The sequence below is a fragment of the Coffea arabica genome, chromosome 1e, assembly GCF_036785885.1.
Source record: "Coffea arabica cultivar ET-39 chromosome 1e, Coffea Arabica ET-39 HiFi, whole genome shotgun sequence".
In the NCBI taxonomy this organism is placed as follows: domain Eukaryota; kingdom Viridiplantae; phylum Streptophyta; class Magnoliopsida; order Gentianales; family Rubiaceae; genus Coffea; species Coffea arabica.
Window position 1 is genome coordinate 49611103 of NC_092311.1, and position 17567 is coordinate 49628669.

General features: G+C 38.0%; 2 protein-coding genes and 1 pseudogene across 2 annotated transcripts; 1 reads left to right on the plus strand and 2 right to left on the minus strand.

The window, feature by feature from the left end:
- Positions 1–3710: 3710 nt before the first annotated feature.
- LOC113711196 (phosphoinositide phospholipase C 2) lies at positions 3711–8420 on the plus strand. The gene is made up of 9 exons (XM_027234378.2): positions 3711–4166; positions 5074–5270; positions 5601–5736; positions 5817–6062; positions 6157–6386; positions 6497–6614; positions 7131–7283; positions 7366–7452; positions 7875–8420. Exons 1-9 carry the CDS (start codon positions 3846–3848, stop codon positions 8172–8174), a joined length of 1788 nt encoding a protein of 595 aa, XP_027090179.1. The 5' UTR covers positions 3711–3845; the 3' UTR covers positions 8175–8420.
- Positions 8421–8826: 406 nt separating this feature from the next.
- Positions 8827–11420, minus strand: LOC113695882 (putative serine/threonine-protein kinase-like protein CCR3; annotated as a pseudogene).
- Positions 11421–12226: 806 nt separating this feature from the next.
- LOC113711206 (uncharacterized) lies at positions 12227–16933 on the minus strand. Its single transcript, XM_027234387.2, has 6 exons — positions 16831–16933; positions 16581–16675; positions 15374–15714; positions 13857–13952; positions 12732–12791; positions 12227–12652 (listed from the first exon to the last, which is right to left on the minus strand). Exons 2-6 carry the CDS (start codon positions 16666–16668, stop codon positions 12443–12445), a joined length of 795 nt encoding a protein of 264 aa, XP_027090188.1. The 5' UTR covers positions 16669–16675; positions 16831–16933; the 3' UTR covers positions 12227–12442.
- Between the last annotated feature and the right edge of the window lie 634 nt (positions 16934–17567).

The following is a 17567-nucleotide window of genomic DNA, read 5'->3' on the forward strand; positions in this document are numbered from 1 at the left end:
GATGATTCCAGCATCTGACAAAGGTAGATTCTTTGCTTTTGGCCGTGTGTTTTCTAGAAAAAATTGTCATTGGCATGAAGGTTAGAATCATGGGTCCCAACTATGTTCCGGGAGAGAAAAAGGACTTGTATGTTAAGAATGTCCAAAGAACAGTTATTTGGATGGGTAAGAAGCAGGAAACAGTTGAGGATGTGCCATGTGATGTGGTAACACAGTTGCTATGGTTGGTTTGGATCAATTCATCACCAAGAATGCAACCTTGACCAATGAAAAGGAAGTTGATGCTCATCCAATTAAAGCAATGAAGTTCACTGTCTCCCCTGTCGTGCATATTGCTCTGTCTCCCCTTCTAAGTCTTGTCCATGTGGCTCCAGGACTTTAATTGGCTTCTAAGTTTTGTTTCTTTGCATTGCAATTAATCTTGTTCAATTGATATTAATGTACTTTAATTCGAATGTTTAGTGCAACTTAGTTTATTGTTTAGTACAAATTAGTAGTATTGCATTTAAGATACAGAGACTAGATTCTTTAGATTATTCGAGCTCATTCGAGCTCGAGTACTCGACTTGATATCGAGCTCGAATGACATGTCGAGCTCGATCGAGTCGAGTTCGAGCCTGCATATGCTTTTCTCGAGTCGAGCTCGATCTTTATTTCTCGAGCTCGAGTCGAGCTCGAGCTCTGGTGGTCTGAGTCGAGCTCGAGCTCGAGTACGCCACTACTCGAGCTCGACTCGGCTCGATTTCACCCCTAATCTCACCTCATGTACTACTGTCAGGCCCCGTGGATGCTTCTTGTCCAGTAAGCCTTACGGCTTATGGTTTAAGCTGTAAAAGTTGAGCACGAAATTTCTCGTTTGGTTGGTCCTCGTGTCATTGATTCAATCAGTGGGATTCATAGGTCCAGTTATGTGAGATCCTGTTTGGCCACGCTGTCTTTGTAGTTCCTTGCTTCAAAATATGAAGAAAAAAAATCCCTTAATTTCCTTCACATAAATTGGCATTGGCAGTCGCATTGTGATGGCCGTAGGCCTCAGTGGCAAACATTAAACGGACTCGTATCCTACTTCTGAGGAAGCGAAAAAAGCTGTTTGTTTCTCACAAGCCTCAGCTAAGATTTAATGATGATTGAAGTTGAATAATCTGCTAGCTGCCTAACATTTTTACTGAAATATTTTGCTTGAATTGGAATCTTATCTTATCGGAACTAAACAAGTGCAATAATGGCCCGGCTTTACATAACCTGTTGCTTGTGGCGGGTTTGTCCGCAGCTTCCAAACAGACCAAGGAATGGCAGGAAAGTTGGGCCTCCATTGCCATGTCCAATTAAGGCAACGGAAGCATTTGGGCTTTGAAGACCTGAAGTACATGATCTGTGCTGTCTACTTGAGCGTTTGTTGCTTCGGGACTAATATGAGTTAGGCCCACGATATGATCGCTTTTGCAGTTGGACAAGTGTCATCCCCGGTATTCGATCATTGTGCAGCAGAATTCTGCATTGATGTGGACGCGGTGCGTACCTATTGTCTTGTTTCTTTATTAACATACCAAGCGTGTTCGTACTCGGTACTAGTACGCTTTCTAGTTTTTACTTCATGGCAATATGGCATATAGGTAAAAATAGAGTTTAATGTATTATCGCATCTTTTCTAGAGAGCAAATAAAAGAAAAAGAGGTAAATATAAAAAATATGTGTTGGCGTAAGAATCAGGGTTTGCTTGGATTGAACTAATTTCAGATAAAATAATTTATTTCACAAATTTCGATTATCTTCTTATTTTTTAATTAATATATATATAGACATCACAAAAAAGTTGTTACAGCAATTATTTCAACTAAATCATTCGAATAAACTCATATCCACCCCTTCATGGGGTAAACAAACAAAATTAGTGGTCCTCTCCTCGTACTTGCAGCAATTTGGCTTTCAACAAAATCCTCGTTTTGTTCCATCACTTTTTTGACTGTTTTGTTTGTTTGGGTTGGGTTGATGCCCAAGATGACGCTTTGACAGCCATCATCTTTTATTTTCTTTTCAATCATGTCTCCACCGATTTATGGGTCTGAAGATAATTATTCAGTTCTTTCCCTCTCTTCTTTTTTCCCCTGATAAATTTTGTTTTTAAAAAAAAATCCACAATACTTTTTGATTGCTATTTAACAAAAAATTACAATTGATCCGCAAGTAGTGAAAATCAAATTCTAACATAAATTTAAAGTACTAAATTGACAATTTATTAAAAGGCATTTAACTCTTAAAAATGATTTATAAGTCGTGATTACTACTACAATCATTCTAGAACGAACGAGTATAAGCATCAAGCATGGCAGTGGAGCCCCGTACACGTGGAATGCGTAGAAGAGTGGTACTCTTATTATTATAACTTTTGGTTTCGCACAGTAGTAGTACTACTACTTGGCATACAAGTCCGACAGCAGCAGCAGCATTCCGTGGCTTTTAATATATTATTATTTTTCCCTCTTGTTTTAATCGTCAGCTAAAAAGACCAAAGACATGGCAAAGAATTTAAACCTTAGACAAAATACCCCGCAATGACTCATCCCAGGATTAAGACTTTAATAAAGAGGATAAGGTTTGGTAAGGATTTAAAAAAAAAAAAAATGGAAGACGCAAAACCACATTATTGTACTAGTCCAATAATTTTTGGTAAGGTTCTCAAGCTGTTCATTTTGGATTGCAAAAATTTTTACAACTTTTATGAATGTAATTTTTAAAATATCCAAGGAAATATCATTCAATTCAAAATATCGAAGGACGCTTGTTCAAAAGGCTTTACCCCCCCCCCACTAAACAATTAATTTATTTTCCCTACTTTTTTTTTTCTTTTGATTTTAACTTTAAGCCACAAATTTGTAATCCATGCAAGTAATTATACCGTGGTTGATTAAATTAGTAGCAGTGCTCCTCCTCCCTGAACAAAATAAGCCAACGTCAAATGCTAACAGCTCATGAGAAGATCAGCGCGGGAAGACCAAGGGTCCATCCAATCCCCAGCCCCAGTTTAAATTTTTTTTTTTTTTTTTAAAAAAAAAAAAATGTCCAGGCTCCCGGCATTGAAAAGGAATCCCAACAGGTCATATCATCTTCCCGGACAACGTACGAAAAATAAATAAATCCCCAATAAAGCTTATAGTTACTAACTCACTGTCTATCTAGTATCTACCCCATTGGAAACCGTTACCTAATCTAATTAATACTACTGTACAACAATTCATTTCCACACGTAAACACATGTGCGGAGCGATTTAGCGTGTGTAGGATAAAAAAAGATATTTACAGAAAATGTAAAAATTTTTCTGCTGAAAACTACAATCCAAACAAAAGGAATAATATGTATAAATAATGTCCAATATTCTGTTATTTGTCTTTATAAAGTTCTAAAAGAATGCATTTTTATCATTACAATACGAGCATTGCTTTAGGTATAAACGAACAAGATTTTAACTTACACAAAATTTATTATTGTAAAGATATCCTTATACCTGTGAATATTTATTTTGTTGCGGAATATAAAGTATTTGTGCAGCTTAGTTTGTTTGAATTGAGATGATTTCAAGTAAAATAATTTATTTCATAAATTTTCATTGTTTTTCTATTTTTCGAACCACATTTTCATCTCGTATAAATTGTTGTGTTATAAATAAAACTCAAAAAGAGCGTTGAACGTAAAGTCCACTCTCTATCACCCATCATCAGACTGTCCTAGTCTTCTTTTACAATTCACTCCCGGAATCCCATATTATTTGTCCATTCATTCCTGCCTTCCTTCCTTCCTTCCACAATAATTCCGCTGATCATCGAGGGAGTCTCTTGTTGTCTGTGCAATGGGGAGCTCTAGTTACAGAGTTTGCGTGTGCTTTACGCGCAAGTTCAAGGTGGCAGAGGTGCAGCCACCGTCCGACGTTAAAGAAGCTTTCAAGGAGTATGCAGAAGGAGGGACCCACATGAACGCCGAGCAACTCCGGCGCTTCTTGGTGGAGGTCCAGGGCGAGACTGAGGCCACTTTGGCCCATGCGGAGGCAGTCTTGCAGCAGATCCTCCAGAAGAGGCACCACATTACTAAGTTCACTCGCCACGCTCTCACTTCTGATGATTTCTTTCACTTCCTCTTCAGCGTTGACCTTAACCCGCCAATTCGCTACAAGGTCTGATCTCTTCATGATTCTCTGATACTACTATATATCTCATCATATCGTCCTTTTACCTTTTCCTACTTTAGGAATCCGGGTTCGCGTTTAGTTTTGACCTTAACGCAAGAATTTAGGCCTGTTTTCGAAATTTTGCAGTATAAAGTTAGGATCTTGGCCTAGAATTTTTCAGAAAAAATTGGAATAGGCAATTCCATCAATTTGATGAGGTTTTGGTGTATCTATTCCCGATACGATCTTCTGTTGTATTCAAGTTCCTGATATGGAATTATCAGTAAAGTAGTTAAAGTTCCAACCTTGGGAGCAAACTTTTTTTCGTCGGATTTAGTGCAGGTTTCCGACTGGGGAAAGGATATTGGCAATCTATGTTCTGCTAGCGACTGTTCCATCTCCTTATTTATAGGTAAAAAAAGTAAGTGGAATGCCACAAGCAAAAAGTAGAGTGTTCTTACCTGTGTGTCGCTGGCCCTCCTCTTTTGAGTCTGTAACACCTCCTATGCCATAGTTAGGGGCTCAGTTTTATTTTATTTTATTTTATTTTTCGAAGAACATCAATTAAAAATTATAGCGGAAGGGAGCATTGGCTGCTGCATTGGTTCTTTGAAACTGAGATTCAAAACCTGACGTGTTTCATTGGGAAGAGTAGCTTTACGACTACAGCTAGCCCTTACAACCACTGCATAATCACTTGTCAATTTCTTTTGTCAGGTTTCAATGATTTTACTTTGTGGATCATCCATATTGGTTACTATGGAATTTTATCCAATAAATTGTCTTGATACATCTGAAATTATAGAAGGGCATTGCCTTATTTTTAGTATTATGATATGGTGTTGACTATATTCTTATTTGAATTCAGGATTTCTGCTGCTATTGTTGAAAGATTTTCATTTTTTCATTGCAGGTTCACCATGATATGACTGCTCCTCTGTCCCATTATTTTATATTCACTGGGCATAATTCTTACTTGACTGGAAACCAACTGACCAGCGATTGCAGCGACGTCCCAATTATTGAGGCATTGAAAAAAGGCGTGCGGGTAATAGAACTTGATATATGGCCGAATTCTTCAAAGGATGATGTGCACGTTCTCCATGGAAGGTACGACCTCCTATGAGATGTTGTTGACTTGAAGCTCTATTATTTATCATACAGCACTTTGTCGGCCCTACCTCATGTAACATAGAATACACGATATGAGCCTGCCTGGAGACTGAATGTGTGCGTGGTAATCGTTTGAGTTCACTCCCTTTACTAAACTATTCATAGCTCTTTAACTTGGTGAGAGTAAACTTCAGTTTTTGGGAACTTGTTTCCTAATTAGGCAGGGAATAATCATTCTTTGGCTTTAATTATTTGTCATTCTCTTTCTCATTTGTTTCATTGTGTTTCATCACTTCTTTGAATATTTTTTTTTCAAATTAAATGTAGGACGGTTACGACGCCTGTGGAACTCATAAGATGTTTAAAGTCAATAAAAGAGCATGCATTCTCAGCTTCTCCATACCCTGTTGTAATAACACTTGAAGATCACCTTCCAGCTAACCTTCAAGCCAAAGTTGCTCAGGTGAATATCCTGTTTGGTCAATTCATATCATGCGTTTTTTGATGTGAGAAGTCATTTTAATCTTTTCATTTTTCATATAGATGCTTACTGAAACATTTGGAGAAATACTCTTCTGTCCTGAATCAGAATCCTTAAAAGAATTTCCTTCACCAGAAGATTTGAAATATCGTGTTATTATTTCAACTAAACCTCCAAAAGAGTACCTTGAAGCTAAAAGGCTTGCTGACAAACAAAATTCACAAAAAGAAAGGGAGTCTGATGATGATGGATGGGGAAAAGAGCCTTCAAGCACTGACGCTGCAGCTGACGAAGAAGATGATGACAAGGTTGGTTGGAACATGGAAGTCTTTGGTCTTGAATTTGGTTTCATCTAAAGGCTAGCAGCTCAAGTGTTTTGAGATTTCTCATATCCCATTGCAGATTGACAATGGTGGGAGTGATCGTAACCAGGACGATGAAGATGATGACGACTCTGATGACAAACCACACCAAGCACCAGTTTACAAGAGTCTAATTGCTATTCATGCTGGCAAACCCAAAGGTGGATTAGTGGAGGCACTGAGGGTAGAACCAGATAAAGTGAGACGGTTGAGTTTGAGTGAACAGGCTCTTGAAAAGGCTGCCGAATCTCATGGAATGGATGTTGTGAGGTATAGGTCGACATCCTTAGTGCATAAGTGCTGGGCTTAATGTTTGTAATTTGTTGACATGACCATCTGTTACATATTTGCATTCTGATAGTTGCTTTATACTTTAATAGGTTCACCCAGAAAAATATTCTTAGGGTTTACCCTAAAGGTATGCGAGTTACCTCCTCCAATTACAAACCACTTCTTAGCTGGATGCACGGAGCTCAGATGGTTGCATTTAACATGCAGGTCTTTGAAACACCTTATATTCATAGTCATATTCATATTCATTGTAGCTTAAGTTATTTGTTTGTTTGCCCTCGCTGCATGTTACTCATCTTTTGAAATCAACCCGAGCTATTCTTGAATCTTGTGTATGACAAAAGGATAATTATAGTGACTTGAATTATTTAAAGTTTTCATGCAAAAAGTGATGCTGGCACAATTTTATTTACACAGGAATTACGTAAACGTTGCAAATCATGAAAGTAATATATAGAAAAGCAATCTTTAGTTCATATCTATTACAGGTTGGTTGAAGTTGCCTTCTCATTCTGGATAATGATTTTAGTTTTGCATTGACTTGCCCTTAAAAGCAATGACTTGAGGTTGCTTGTTTAATTCCTACACACAGATATTCTAGAACATGTACGACAGGAACAGGCACACATTTTGATAGGCATGATTAAGCATGCAGAGATGCATTGAAGTTAGAATGACTAATATATGCATTGAAGTTGGAATGACTAATATATGCTGATCCAGGGCTATGGTCGATCACTTTGGTTGATGCAAGGGATGTTCAAAGCGAATGGAGGGTGTGGCTACGTTAAAAAGCCCGATTTCTTGATGAAAATTGGTCCAAATGGTCAGGTGTTTTATCCTAAAGAAAAGCAGCCTGTGAAGACAACTTTGAAGGTGGGGAAGATGCAAAAGCTGAAGAAGTTGTTCAATTGTTAGAAAAAGATTGTCTGTTACTAACTAATGTTTGTTTTCACAGGTTAAGGTCTACATGGGAGATGGATGGCATCTGGATTTTAAGCAAACTCACTTTGATATGTATTCTCCACCTGATTTCTACACTAGGGTAAGTTGTTTGTCTCCTTTTTATATGCACTTACTTTTAAGACACACAATTCATATAAGTCCCAAGTCTTGTATCATTTGGACAAGTCTTTACTCTCTCCAGAGAATGGCAAAATTTGCTAGTTATGACAATTATTGAAGAATACTTACAGAAAGTTGACATTCTCATAAAATGCTGGTGCTAAGAAGAGTTATCAGTGAAGAGTCTTCTTTTTCCATGTGGCCTTTCCATATGCTCGATTTTTTTAGGTATATTTCTGGGAGACTAACAAGTTGATCATCAACCACTTGGAAAAAAACTGCCCATGTAAAATTTTCCTCTGCAGAAAAAGCACATGGAACAAGTTGTAAATTTTTCCTCTGCAGAAAAAGCAATATGTCAGAGTATATTTATGTCCTTTTTTGGTTGTTTAATAAAATCAGGTTGGCATAGCTGGAGTGCCAGCTGATGTTGTCATGAAGAAAACCAAGAAAAAGGAGGATAACTGGACACCAATTTGGGAAGAAGAATTTACCTTCCCATTGACTGTTCCCGAGCTAGCTCTGTTGCGAATTGAAGTGCACGAGTATGACATGTCTGAGAAGGATGATTTTGCCGGCCAAACATGTCTACCTGTCTCTGAATTAAAGCCTGGGATACATGCAATTCCTCTATGTGATCACAAAGGAGAGAAGTACAACTCTGTGAGGCTTTTGATGCGCTTTGAGTTTGTAGAATGTTAAATTTTCTTTTTTCCCCCTTGGTGTCTGACGTTATCGCGTGATATAGCCTTTTTTGTTTTCATCTTTGTGAGCTGTTTCTGGATTAGAGTTCTTTTGTTTCTGTGTTTGCATGTAGTTATTTTAGGTATCAAGTGTTAAGTGCTGTATCTGTGTTTATGGCGGCTTGTACATAGGCTCGTAGAAAAATGGTTCTGTTCTGTATTGATAACGATAACTTAATAATGCATTGATTGTAATCTTTGAGTACGATTTTTGTCAGATGTTTCTGCAAAGTGATTATTTTTATTTCAATCTGTGTCTAAAGGCTTGTACTATTGTACGAGGTCAAGTAAACACAGCTTCTTCTAGCAGCTGATTTCCTGTAGAATCATTAAGATGCTATCTGCTGGAATCTTTGGTCAAATTTTGACCAGGCCCCGTAGACATCGTATGCTTCATCTCACGCTGAGCCAGTATCCATGTCTGGCCAAATACCCGAAAGCCCAAAAATGTGGATTAGTCACTTTTTTTTTTTTCCGCTTTTGGGTCAGAGATAATGATGATAAACTCTCTTGCATCTTTGCTTTACTAAACGCGTAAGATAATCCACGAAAGCCAACATAACATGGTGAGGGAAAAGAATTGCCTCATCAAATTGCAAAGAAGCGGGATCTGGACTTAACGATGGTTTAAGAAAATATTACTTTATACGAAGAACAGAAAATTCACTTCATGAGGATTTGAAGTAGAACATTTCTTGGGGATCACTGCAATTTCAAGCTGGAGATGCAATCACCATAGCTGAACTGTCATCGCAAAGAGCAAGTGCCCTCTCCAATTTAGCCACAACATCACTCACTGTTGGTCTATCTTTACCCTGTAAGCTTATGCAATGCAAAGCTGTGCAAGCCACAACCTCAACCGCCTCAATCTCGTTCATTTCTGGCAGTCCCACTCGCTTGTCCAGGATCTTTTCCAGTTCTCCTGCTACTATCCATGGCCTTGCATATTCAACAACTCCCATAGGGCCAGCGCCTTCATTCGTGAATACTGCTTTTTTCCCTGTCAAAAGTTCTAATAACACCACCCCAAATCCATATACATCACTCTTTACGGTAAGAATATTGAGCACGTAGCACTCGGGATCAATGTAGCCAACGGTACCAACCGCTTTCATATACATGGGCTCGTCTTCAGACTCTGGCCACATTAACGATAACCCGAAATCAGACACTCTTGCTGTCCAATTTCCATCAAGAAGTATGTTTGAGGACTTGATGTCCCTGTGAATTATCGGTGGAATGGAATAGTTGTGCAGATACTCAATTCCCCTTGCAGCATCTAGTGCAATTCTGATCCTCATTCTCCAAGAATTTAGCATGCTGCTATCCTTGTTTCTTTGGCCATGCAGGTGATCATGCAGTGATCCATTTCTCATGTACTCATAAACTAAAAGTCTCTCATCATTTTCTTGGCAAAAACCCACAAGTCCAACTAAATGCTTGTGGTTGAGGCATGATAACAAAGCTATTTCGGAGAGAAATGAGCTCTCTTTCTCCTGAAACTTCTTTGTTTTGGAACTGCACTCTGCTCTCTTAATAGCCACTTCACGACCATCAGCAAGCTTGCCTTTGTAAACTCTGCCAAAGCTACCACCACCAATCTTGTTTTCTTGTGCAAAATTACTGGTATTAGCTGCAAGCTCTGACAGGGTAAAGTTCTCCGTTCTCTCAGTCTGCCTTGATGAAGTACCACTCCTCTGACCCCTTAAAACCCAAGAATTGTTGCGCTTGATGGATGATGATCCTGATGGAGGAAGAATGGAAGCAGCTAAATAGTCTTCCAGATTTGATCTAGCACTAGTGGGTTGCAGAACCACGGGTTTATAGACATTCTTATGTCCATTCCCACATAATCCAGCACAGAAACAGTAGGCAATGGTACAAATGCCGGCAAAAGCCCCGATACAGCCCACAACCCCAAATGCCAAGAAGAGCCTGTTCTTAGTCCTTGAAGGGGAAGATGCTAGCTCTGGAACTTGTGATCCGGGGGTTGATGGCATTAGTGGAGGTAGATTCACTGGAATTGGGAGCTCAACTTCACACACTTTGCATATGCTCCCCGAACCAGCACAAAGACTGCCTGAATTTGGGTACACCCCACAAACACTACATGACATTTGCATACAAGGTCCAGGAAGTACTGGTTCCAGTAAAACCACATCTCCTGCAGTAAGGTTTCTAGACCATCCTGGCCCCCAACAGATAATGGATAAATCCTTGGTTGTCAATCCACATGTAAAATCCAATCCGGCAACTATGTTTTCGAAAGACACTTCATCTACTACATTACTGGAAAACTCCAATTTTCTTGAACCTCCTCCCCAACAAACAACCAAACCATTCTTCTTACTAATTCCACAGCTATGATTCGCTCCCAAAGCCAGACTCGAAAATTCGAAAGCATAATGAGAAGGAACATTGAGTTGTCCACCAATGTTACTACCTTTGCAAATCAAAGTTCCAGCTTTAGTCACTCCACATGCATGAGACTCACCTGCAATTAAGTTGAGCATTGGCAAGCTTTTAAACTGTATTTCAATCTCTGCTCCAATTTCACTACGACCCCAACAGTGGACTCTACCAGCGTTCTTTAATATTCCACAAGAGAATCCTTCACCTGAAGTTATTGCCCGGAATTTCGTTCCCTCCTCGGATGATGGAAACCGCCAGCATAAGGCCGCACCTGTGGTGAACTGAAGTGCACAGACCTGATAGTTTCCGACAGATAAGCCCTTTAAACGGTTATCCTTGCTATAGTAAATTCTTTTGGCTCGAAAGCTCATTGTGTCCCAGCATATGATGCTCAACCCGCCGGACTGTAGGCCACAGAAATAGCCCAGACCTCCAGATATGGATTTGTAGGAAATTTCTGGTTGGATTGAAATGGTTTGGCAATTCTTGTAGCAAGGGATTCTGTGTAAGCTTACTGGCAATGATGCCGCAGACTGTGTTTGTGGAGCCAGACGTGTAGCTGACTGCAATGGTGGAGCCTGAACCAAGGCTGGTAACTCCATGTTGACAACAGGTGGTAAGAATGATTATGATGAGGAGGGTGATGGTGGTGGAGGGAAAAGCTGGGGAATTCATGTCAGCAGATGAATGTGCACTTCGAGATAATTGTCTCTCCTGTCGTTCTTCATTGTGAAAGAGAAGAGATAGAAAGATTGGTTGGGATGATAGAAGTGAAAGCTAGATGGGTAATACTACGTGGAAGTATTGAAAGGGAATAAGATGAAAGACACAGGTCAGGTTGGAGGGATGGTGGTCCCCTGAAAGTGGGGATGATTTTATCTGCAGACGAGAATTCTGCACCTAATTAAGTTTCATTCTTTCAGTTGTTGAAATTTTCGATTGGAGTTACCCTAAATGGGACAAGTGAAGATAGCATACACACAAGGGATGTGGAAGGTGGCTTGCCAAAGCTGAAGAATGTCTTTTGTATCCCAGCCAGCAAATCCCACTTGATCACTGCCTCACCCTAATTCAGGGCCTATGCTAATCATAGTTTTAAGGACATAAGTTTTGGATCTTCTTTGTTGCTTCAGTTTCCCCTAGGTGGGTGGCTGCAACTTGCAACCCTGACTTTTCTGGTACCCGGATCCCCTGTTGGTGGTGAGGCCATATAGCTCAACATAAACGGTAAACAAGTTAGTAACTGATGCTTGTACCTCTCACAAATCAGAATTTCGTACTTTTTAGAGTCTGGATCCAATTGGGTCAACTAACAGACCAGAACCTCTCTTGGACTTAAAGCATCCAGGTTGGAGGGACTGAAAGAGAAAATCGCTGTACGTGAATGAGCATAGTCCATCATCACCGGAGTTATTCTTCAAATCCCATGAGAACATTGAAATGGGAGAAGAGTGACCAAAGACGAAAGAAGCTGAAATATTTTGTTATAAAATTCCAAACAGTAATCATTTCCTTGTGCAATATCACATTCATCAACGATGCCCGGTCCCTTAAAAGAAGAGCAAATTCCAAATACAAGCTTGCTTGCTCGCTCAAGGATGAACAAAATGGAAAACCATACTTAAATTAGGACTACAAGCACGTATACTTGTTAAGGATAAAAAATTATCAGACTTCTAACAGAGTAGAACCAATTTTATTTTTTTTTTGGGAGGGGGGGTGGTGCTCAATATGGGCACCCTCATGTCTAAAAGCACCAATTGTGGACACTACCAGCAGCATTAATTCAAACAAGGCAAAAATACAACAAACAACTCAGGCTTCTACAGGATCTTCAGAGCCTTTCATGTCAACAAAACTGTGAGGATTGTAAGTCTGGAATTCATAGTCTTCATCACGGTTCTCCATCGTTTTTCCAAATACAAATTGTTTGGTCCCCATCGTGGTGAAAGGCATTAAACCAAAAGCTCGAGCAGTCTTGATTGCTCTAGCAACCTTTCTCTGGGCCTTGGCACTAATTCGAGTCTAAAACAAGAAGAAAAATGCTGTCAAATCCAGTCCCTCTATTTTAGCTTCAACTGCATTTAAACACTGTTAAGTTTACCTGGCTCCTCTTGATGATGAGTCCACCCTCAGTGATAAAGTTGGCAAGAAATCTCACATTCTGGGGTGAGAATTAAAACATAATCAGTACACAGCAAACTGCTGCAGATTAAAGCATTAAAGCGTTAAAGCAGAAATACTCGTTTAAGCAGGCATGGCATCTTAAAGCCTTTGCAATTAGCTTAGACTGATGACCAGCATGCACAGAAAGAGTCCAGAAAAGAAGTTTCCTACACGATCTGTATGCTAATACCCATACTTGCCTCTTTATGCGATAAAAGCTCAATGCTTCTTGGTGCATATAATCCACTTTTTCATGAAGTGACATGTTTGCTAGTGTATCATGGACAGCACACTCATTAAATCTCTGCTTTTTGACTCGTATTTCTACTTACAGAATGGACTAGAATTTGTTAAAATGATGTACTAACATTTTCCACTGCCTAGAAGTAGTCAAAATAAGCAAGAGAAAATCATTTTCATACAATCAAAAGAAATACTGTAATGCCCATAGTTCTTACAAATTTGCAAACTGTCCAAGATTACTTTCCATTTCATCGAAAAACATTGTAAAACCCTTGCCCATGCATTTAGTGTGCCAAAACTCCTATTAGCTATAAATGGAAGGAATTTGTAGTAAGGTGTGGAGAAGAATTGATGCCTCGCTTGAACACTTGCATAAAATTGGCCAAACAATCATAGTCATCAATGCCATTGATTTAATTTAATTACACATCCCTTTTGCGATTTGATTATGTATACAGGTTTTATAGTAGGTCCAACACAATGAGACCAAAGCATCCAATCTTCAATTATATAGGTAGCTAAACATAGAGAAAAAAAACTGCAGGAAGATAACACTTCCAAAGCTAGGAACTCTCTTAAAAATATGACGAACTCTCTTTGGAGGCAAGACAACAAAAGAAAAGCTATCAGCATTCCACCAAACGAATTATCATTGATGATCTTGAATGCAAAACAGCCATGACTTAATTGTGCAAAACTGTAAAAGTAAAAGAATTAATAAACTGGTATTGGGTATATCTTAGGTGCTCAAGATATGAGCCTGAGTTTATATGAGCATGCATTTCAACAAACATATTGATGCAGATCAAAGAATACGCACCCTGAAATCTGCTTTTTGCAGAACTTCTGCTGTTGTAGTTTCAAACTCATCCCACTTGAAAGGTTTTTGCACACCTGGTTTTCTGAGATCAAGATCCTGCAGAGGTCATGTATGAATAATATAAGCGTCTCACTTGAAGAAAGAAAGAGCTCAAAATAATAAGAATGACAATAGCATCAACAGACACCATCTAAGAATTATACAAGATTGTACAGATTGTCTGCAGATGTAGAGTTAGCTCAAGGAAATACTATGACAGGAGATAAAATTAGGCTGCAAACTACAAAGTTGGCATAAGAAATAGAATTCAATCTCTACTCTTAAGTGTTTCATTAGATTCGCTGAAACAGTGGGTTCAAATATATTAGCAACTGGAATATAGTCCCAAAGAGAATTAGACAGATTTACGTGGTTTATTAAGATACTAAACACAAGAACATAATATACCAAGCTAAGAAAACAGCAACATCAGAAAATAGGCAGTTAATCTTCTTGCAATTTCATTTTGAGTTTTCTGATTAGTTTCCAAGTACACCTGCTTAAAATCAAAACAATTATCAAATGCACATTGCTAAATGCTAAAAAATCTCATCTTGAATCGTCAACTTGCAGGTCCTACATGTTTAAAATTTTTTTTATTCTACACTCATTTAATGACAGAAACAGATTTATGCCCAACTATTTGTTTTAGAAGAGTAGTCCATTTAGATTGTTATGGATGAAAATGCAATGCCATCTACAAGCGCTTAAACTTTCAATATTACCTTTCTGTTTAGGAAGTCAGCTATTCCACTTGTAAATCTTAGCAACTAAATTAGGCTCCAACATGCAAGTCGAAGTCTGTGAGGTACCTAAAGATCCATTTTAACAGAAAATGATGCTTTTATTGGGTGGACACAACTAAAACAACATTAAAATGGAAATTGAAAGTTCAGGTCACATGCAAATCAATAAATTGCACAACATGCAAATCTAGCCCAACTAGCTAGACTAACAAAATGCAGATCTTGACGCAAACAAGTTAAAAAAGGCAAAAAAAGAACTGGGCCTTGAATTCTATTTGCAATTCAGAAACACCACAACGCAACAGTAAAGCGTGAAATTGTGAAAGAGCATAATATCAAAACTCTATAGCAAGTTACAGTTCTTACAATATCAGCAAGCACTAGTACGATTAGAGAAGCATTAGTTCAAATACATATCTTTTGCAGATGGTACCAGAACAGCAATACTAAGCTGAGATAAGTATTAGATTAGGGTAAGTACTTCGTGTCATAAGTCATTCCCAAGTCAAGCACTGGGCCTTGTATTCTAGATGCAGAAACACCACAAGACAACACTAAAACACAATATAGTAAAAGAGCATAATATCAAAACCCTGTAGCAAGGCACAGCTCTTACAGATACCAGAAGGCAATAGTAAGAATAGAGAAGCATTAGTTCAAAGGCATATCTATTGCATATGGTGCCAGAACAGCAGTACTAAGATGAGAGAAGCTTTAGATCAGGGAAAGTACTTTAATATCGTATGTCATTCCCAACTGATGGTCCACATCTGGTCTGAAGGAATAATCTTCGCTCTCCAATTCATCAGAATCAACGTCGAAATATTTAGCAGCTTCCCCCAACTTCTCATCCATCCCATCTGACAGTGTGTTAAAAGTTTCATCCAGACGGTCAAAATTTCCAGATCTGTTTCCAGGGCTCAGTCCCGATCTGTCATAAGCCTTCTCAATCCTATCTAATTTTTGAAAAAATGATCTAGAATCTCCCTCGTCTCCAGTAATATCGCTAAAAATCCGACGCTCAAAATCATCAAGAGATTCAAAAGAGTTAAAGTTGTTCTCATTACGAGTACCTGTATTGACACCCAAAAAAAAAAATGAAGAAACACAACAATAGAACAATGGAGAAACTCAAACAGAGGCTGTGTCAAAAGAAACCAAGAAAAACAAATTAATGTTTATGGAACCAGAGCCAGGAACTGATAATTACAGATATGTAAAAGCCTATTCAGCAATTTATGGTTTTCACTATCTCTGCTAAACTCCAGGGTTGCCAATTGTCTAAAGACCCATTCTTCTTTCCATAAAATACCCTGAAGAAACCTTATGATTAATTAAACGTATCCCATCTCAAGTTCCCGATATTCTCTAAGAATTCTCTCATTTTTCAACAATGCTATTGACGTTTTCTTTAAAATATACCCGTATCATTAATTAAAAGGAAAAAAAAACTCAGATTATTCAAAATTGCGCATATTATAAAAACACGCAAACAAACTCAGACTTTGTACTCTCAAATTAGTGTACACATTACAAGACATGATACTCTACGATACAACTGTATAAATCAAATTTAAGGCGAATATTTATCCACGCAATGACCACCAAAATCAGAATAAAGCTTTTTAGTTTTTACCATTACTTACACCAATATTCGTCCTGTTCAAGCCCAGACTAGAAGGATGCAGAACAACACACCATCTAGAACTACGTACTTCCCTCATAAACCAGAGCGCATTCAAATAAAACAACTTTAGTTCATCGTGAAAAAAGGAAAATGTTCCGCAACAAGTTAGCATTTTTCTGTTAAACACAGATAAATATGGTCAAAGCATCAACCAAACACTCAAAAACTATTAAACCAACCAATAAACCTTTCTAGACTAAAACGAAATATTCTCAGAAATGCTAACAAACGAACATACAAAGAAATACATACCAGGAAACCGACTAAAAGTAGAGAAACTTCTGAATACTTGAGACAGTTGAATGTTTGCAGACTGCAAAACCCTCGTTATCAGTCTCATCTCTCACCTGAATTTGATAACACTAAAGATTTAGGGAAAAAAAATTTTCAAAACAACCCATGTCAAATAGAAAAATATTTCAAAGAATAAAAACTAAAAGAAACCCGGATAGTTTTCTATTCGAATAAATTGAGAGACAAAGAGAAAAATAACGAGGAGGACCTTTCGCCTTCGATGGTTAAGTTCAGCAGAACTGCAGATGGAAGCACCAGGAACGCTCAAGACTCGAGAGTGTGATTTTAATGCATGAGTAGGTGTATTACTCATTAGTGGGCTATTTTGGTGAAGCCCAACGTTGACGGTATGATGTATTTGTATTCGGGCTGGATTTGTGTACCATGTTGGGCCTGTATTGACCTTTAATGTGTAACTCTTAAAATTCATTGCGCCTGACTAAATGTTTATGCTGATTGCTGAGAGGAGTAGTGCATGTGTGTGTGTGTGTGTCTGTGAGTCTATATATGATAAAAGTTATATTAATCATCCATATTCTAATTGAAGAGAATTAACTGATTATTTGGATGCTTGGATTTTATTTATATTTGTATTCAACTCCTTTATAATTAGTTTTTCTTACAATTTCTCTCTTCAAACAGTTTTATCTTTTTAAATAAATTTGAGTAATTTGTTATTATGTTCCACTCTATTCTAACAATATCATCTCTTTTGATAAATTTGTATAATTTTTCTATCCATATGGATTAACTTAGTGTAAAAAAAAAAAACTTGAATTTTTACACTGATAGATTTATCAATACTGTTAGAAGCTGAATATTTGTTAATAAAGAAAATAAATTGCTGGATCTTTGGTGCTTAATCAAATATGTCATTCTAGGTTTATGCTCATTTTAAAAATTTTAATTTTTTAAAAGGATATCTATCAATATTTTTGACATGCA

Coding starts and splice junctions, on each gene's coding strand:
- LOC113711196 (XM_027234378.2), top strand. CDS start 3,846: ATGGGGAGCTCTAGTTACAGAGTTTGCGTGTGCTTTACGCGCAAGTTC. Junction 7,284..7,365: donor CTGTGAAGACAACTTTGAAG/GTGGGGAAGATG, acceptor TTGTTTTCACAG/GTTAAGGTCTACATGGGAGA. Junction 7,453..7,874: donor CACCTGATTTCTACACTAGG/GTAAGTTGTTTG, acceptor TAATAAAATCAG/GTTGGCATAGCTGGAGTGCC.
- LOC113711206 (XM_027234387.2), bottom strand. CDS start 16,668: ATGAGACTGATAACGAGGGTTTTGCAGTCTGCAAACATTCAACTGTCT. Junction 15,715..16,580: donor TACTTTTAGTCGGTTTCCTG/GTATGTATTTCT, acceptor GTGTCAATACAG/GTACTCGTAATGAGAACAAC. Junction 12,653..12,731: donor TCATCATCAAGAGGAGCCAG/GTAAACTTAACA, acceptor TTCTTGTTTTAG/ACTCGAATTAGTGCCAAGGC.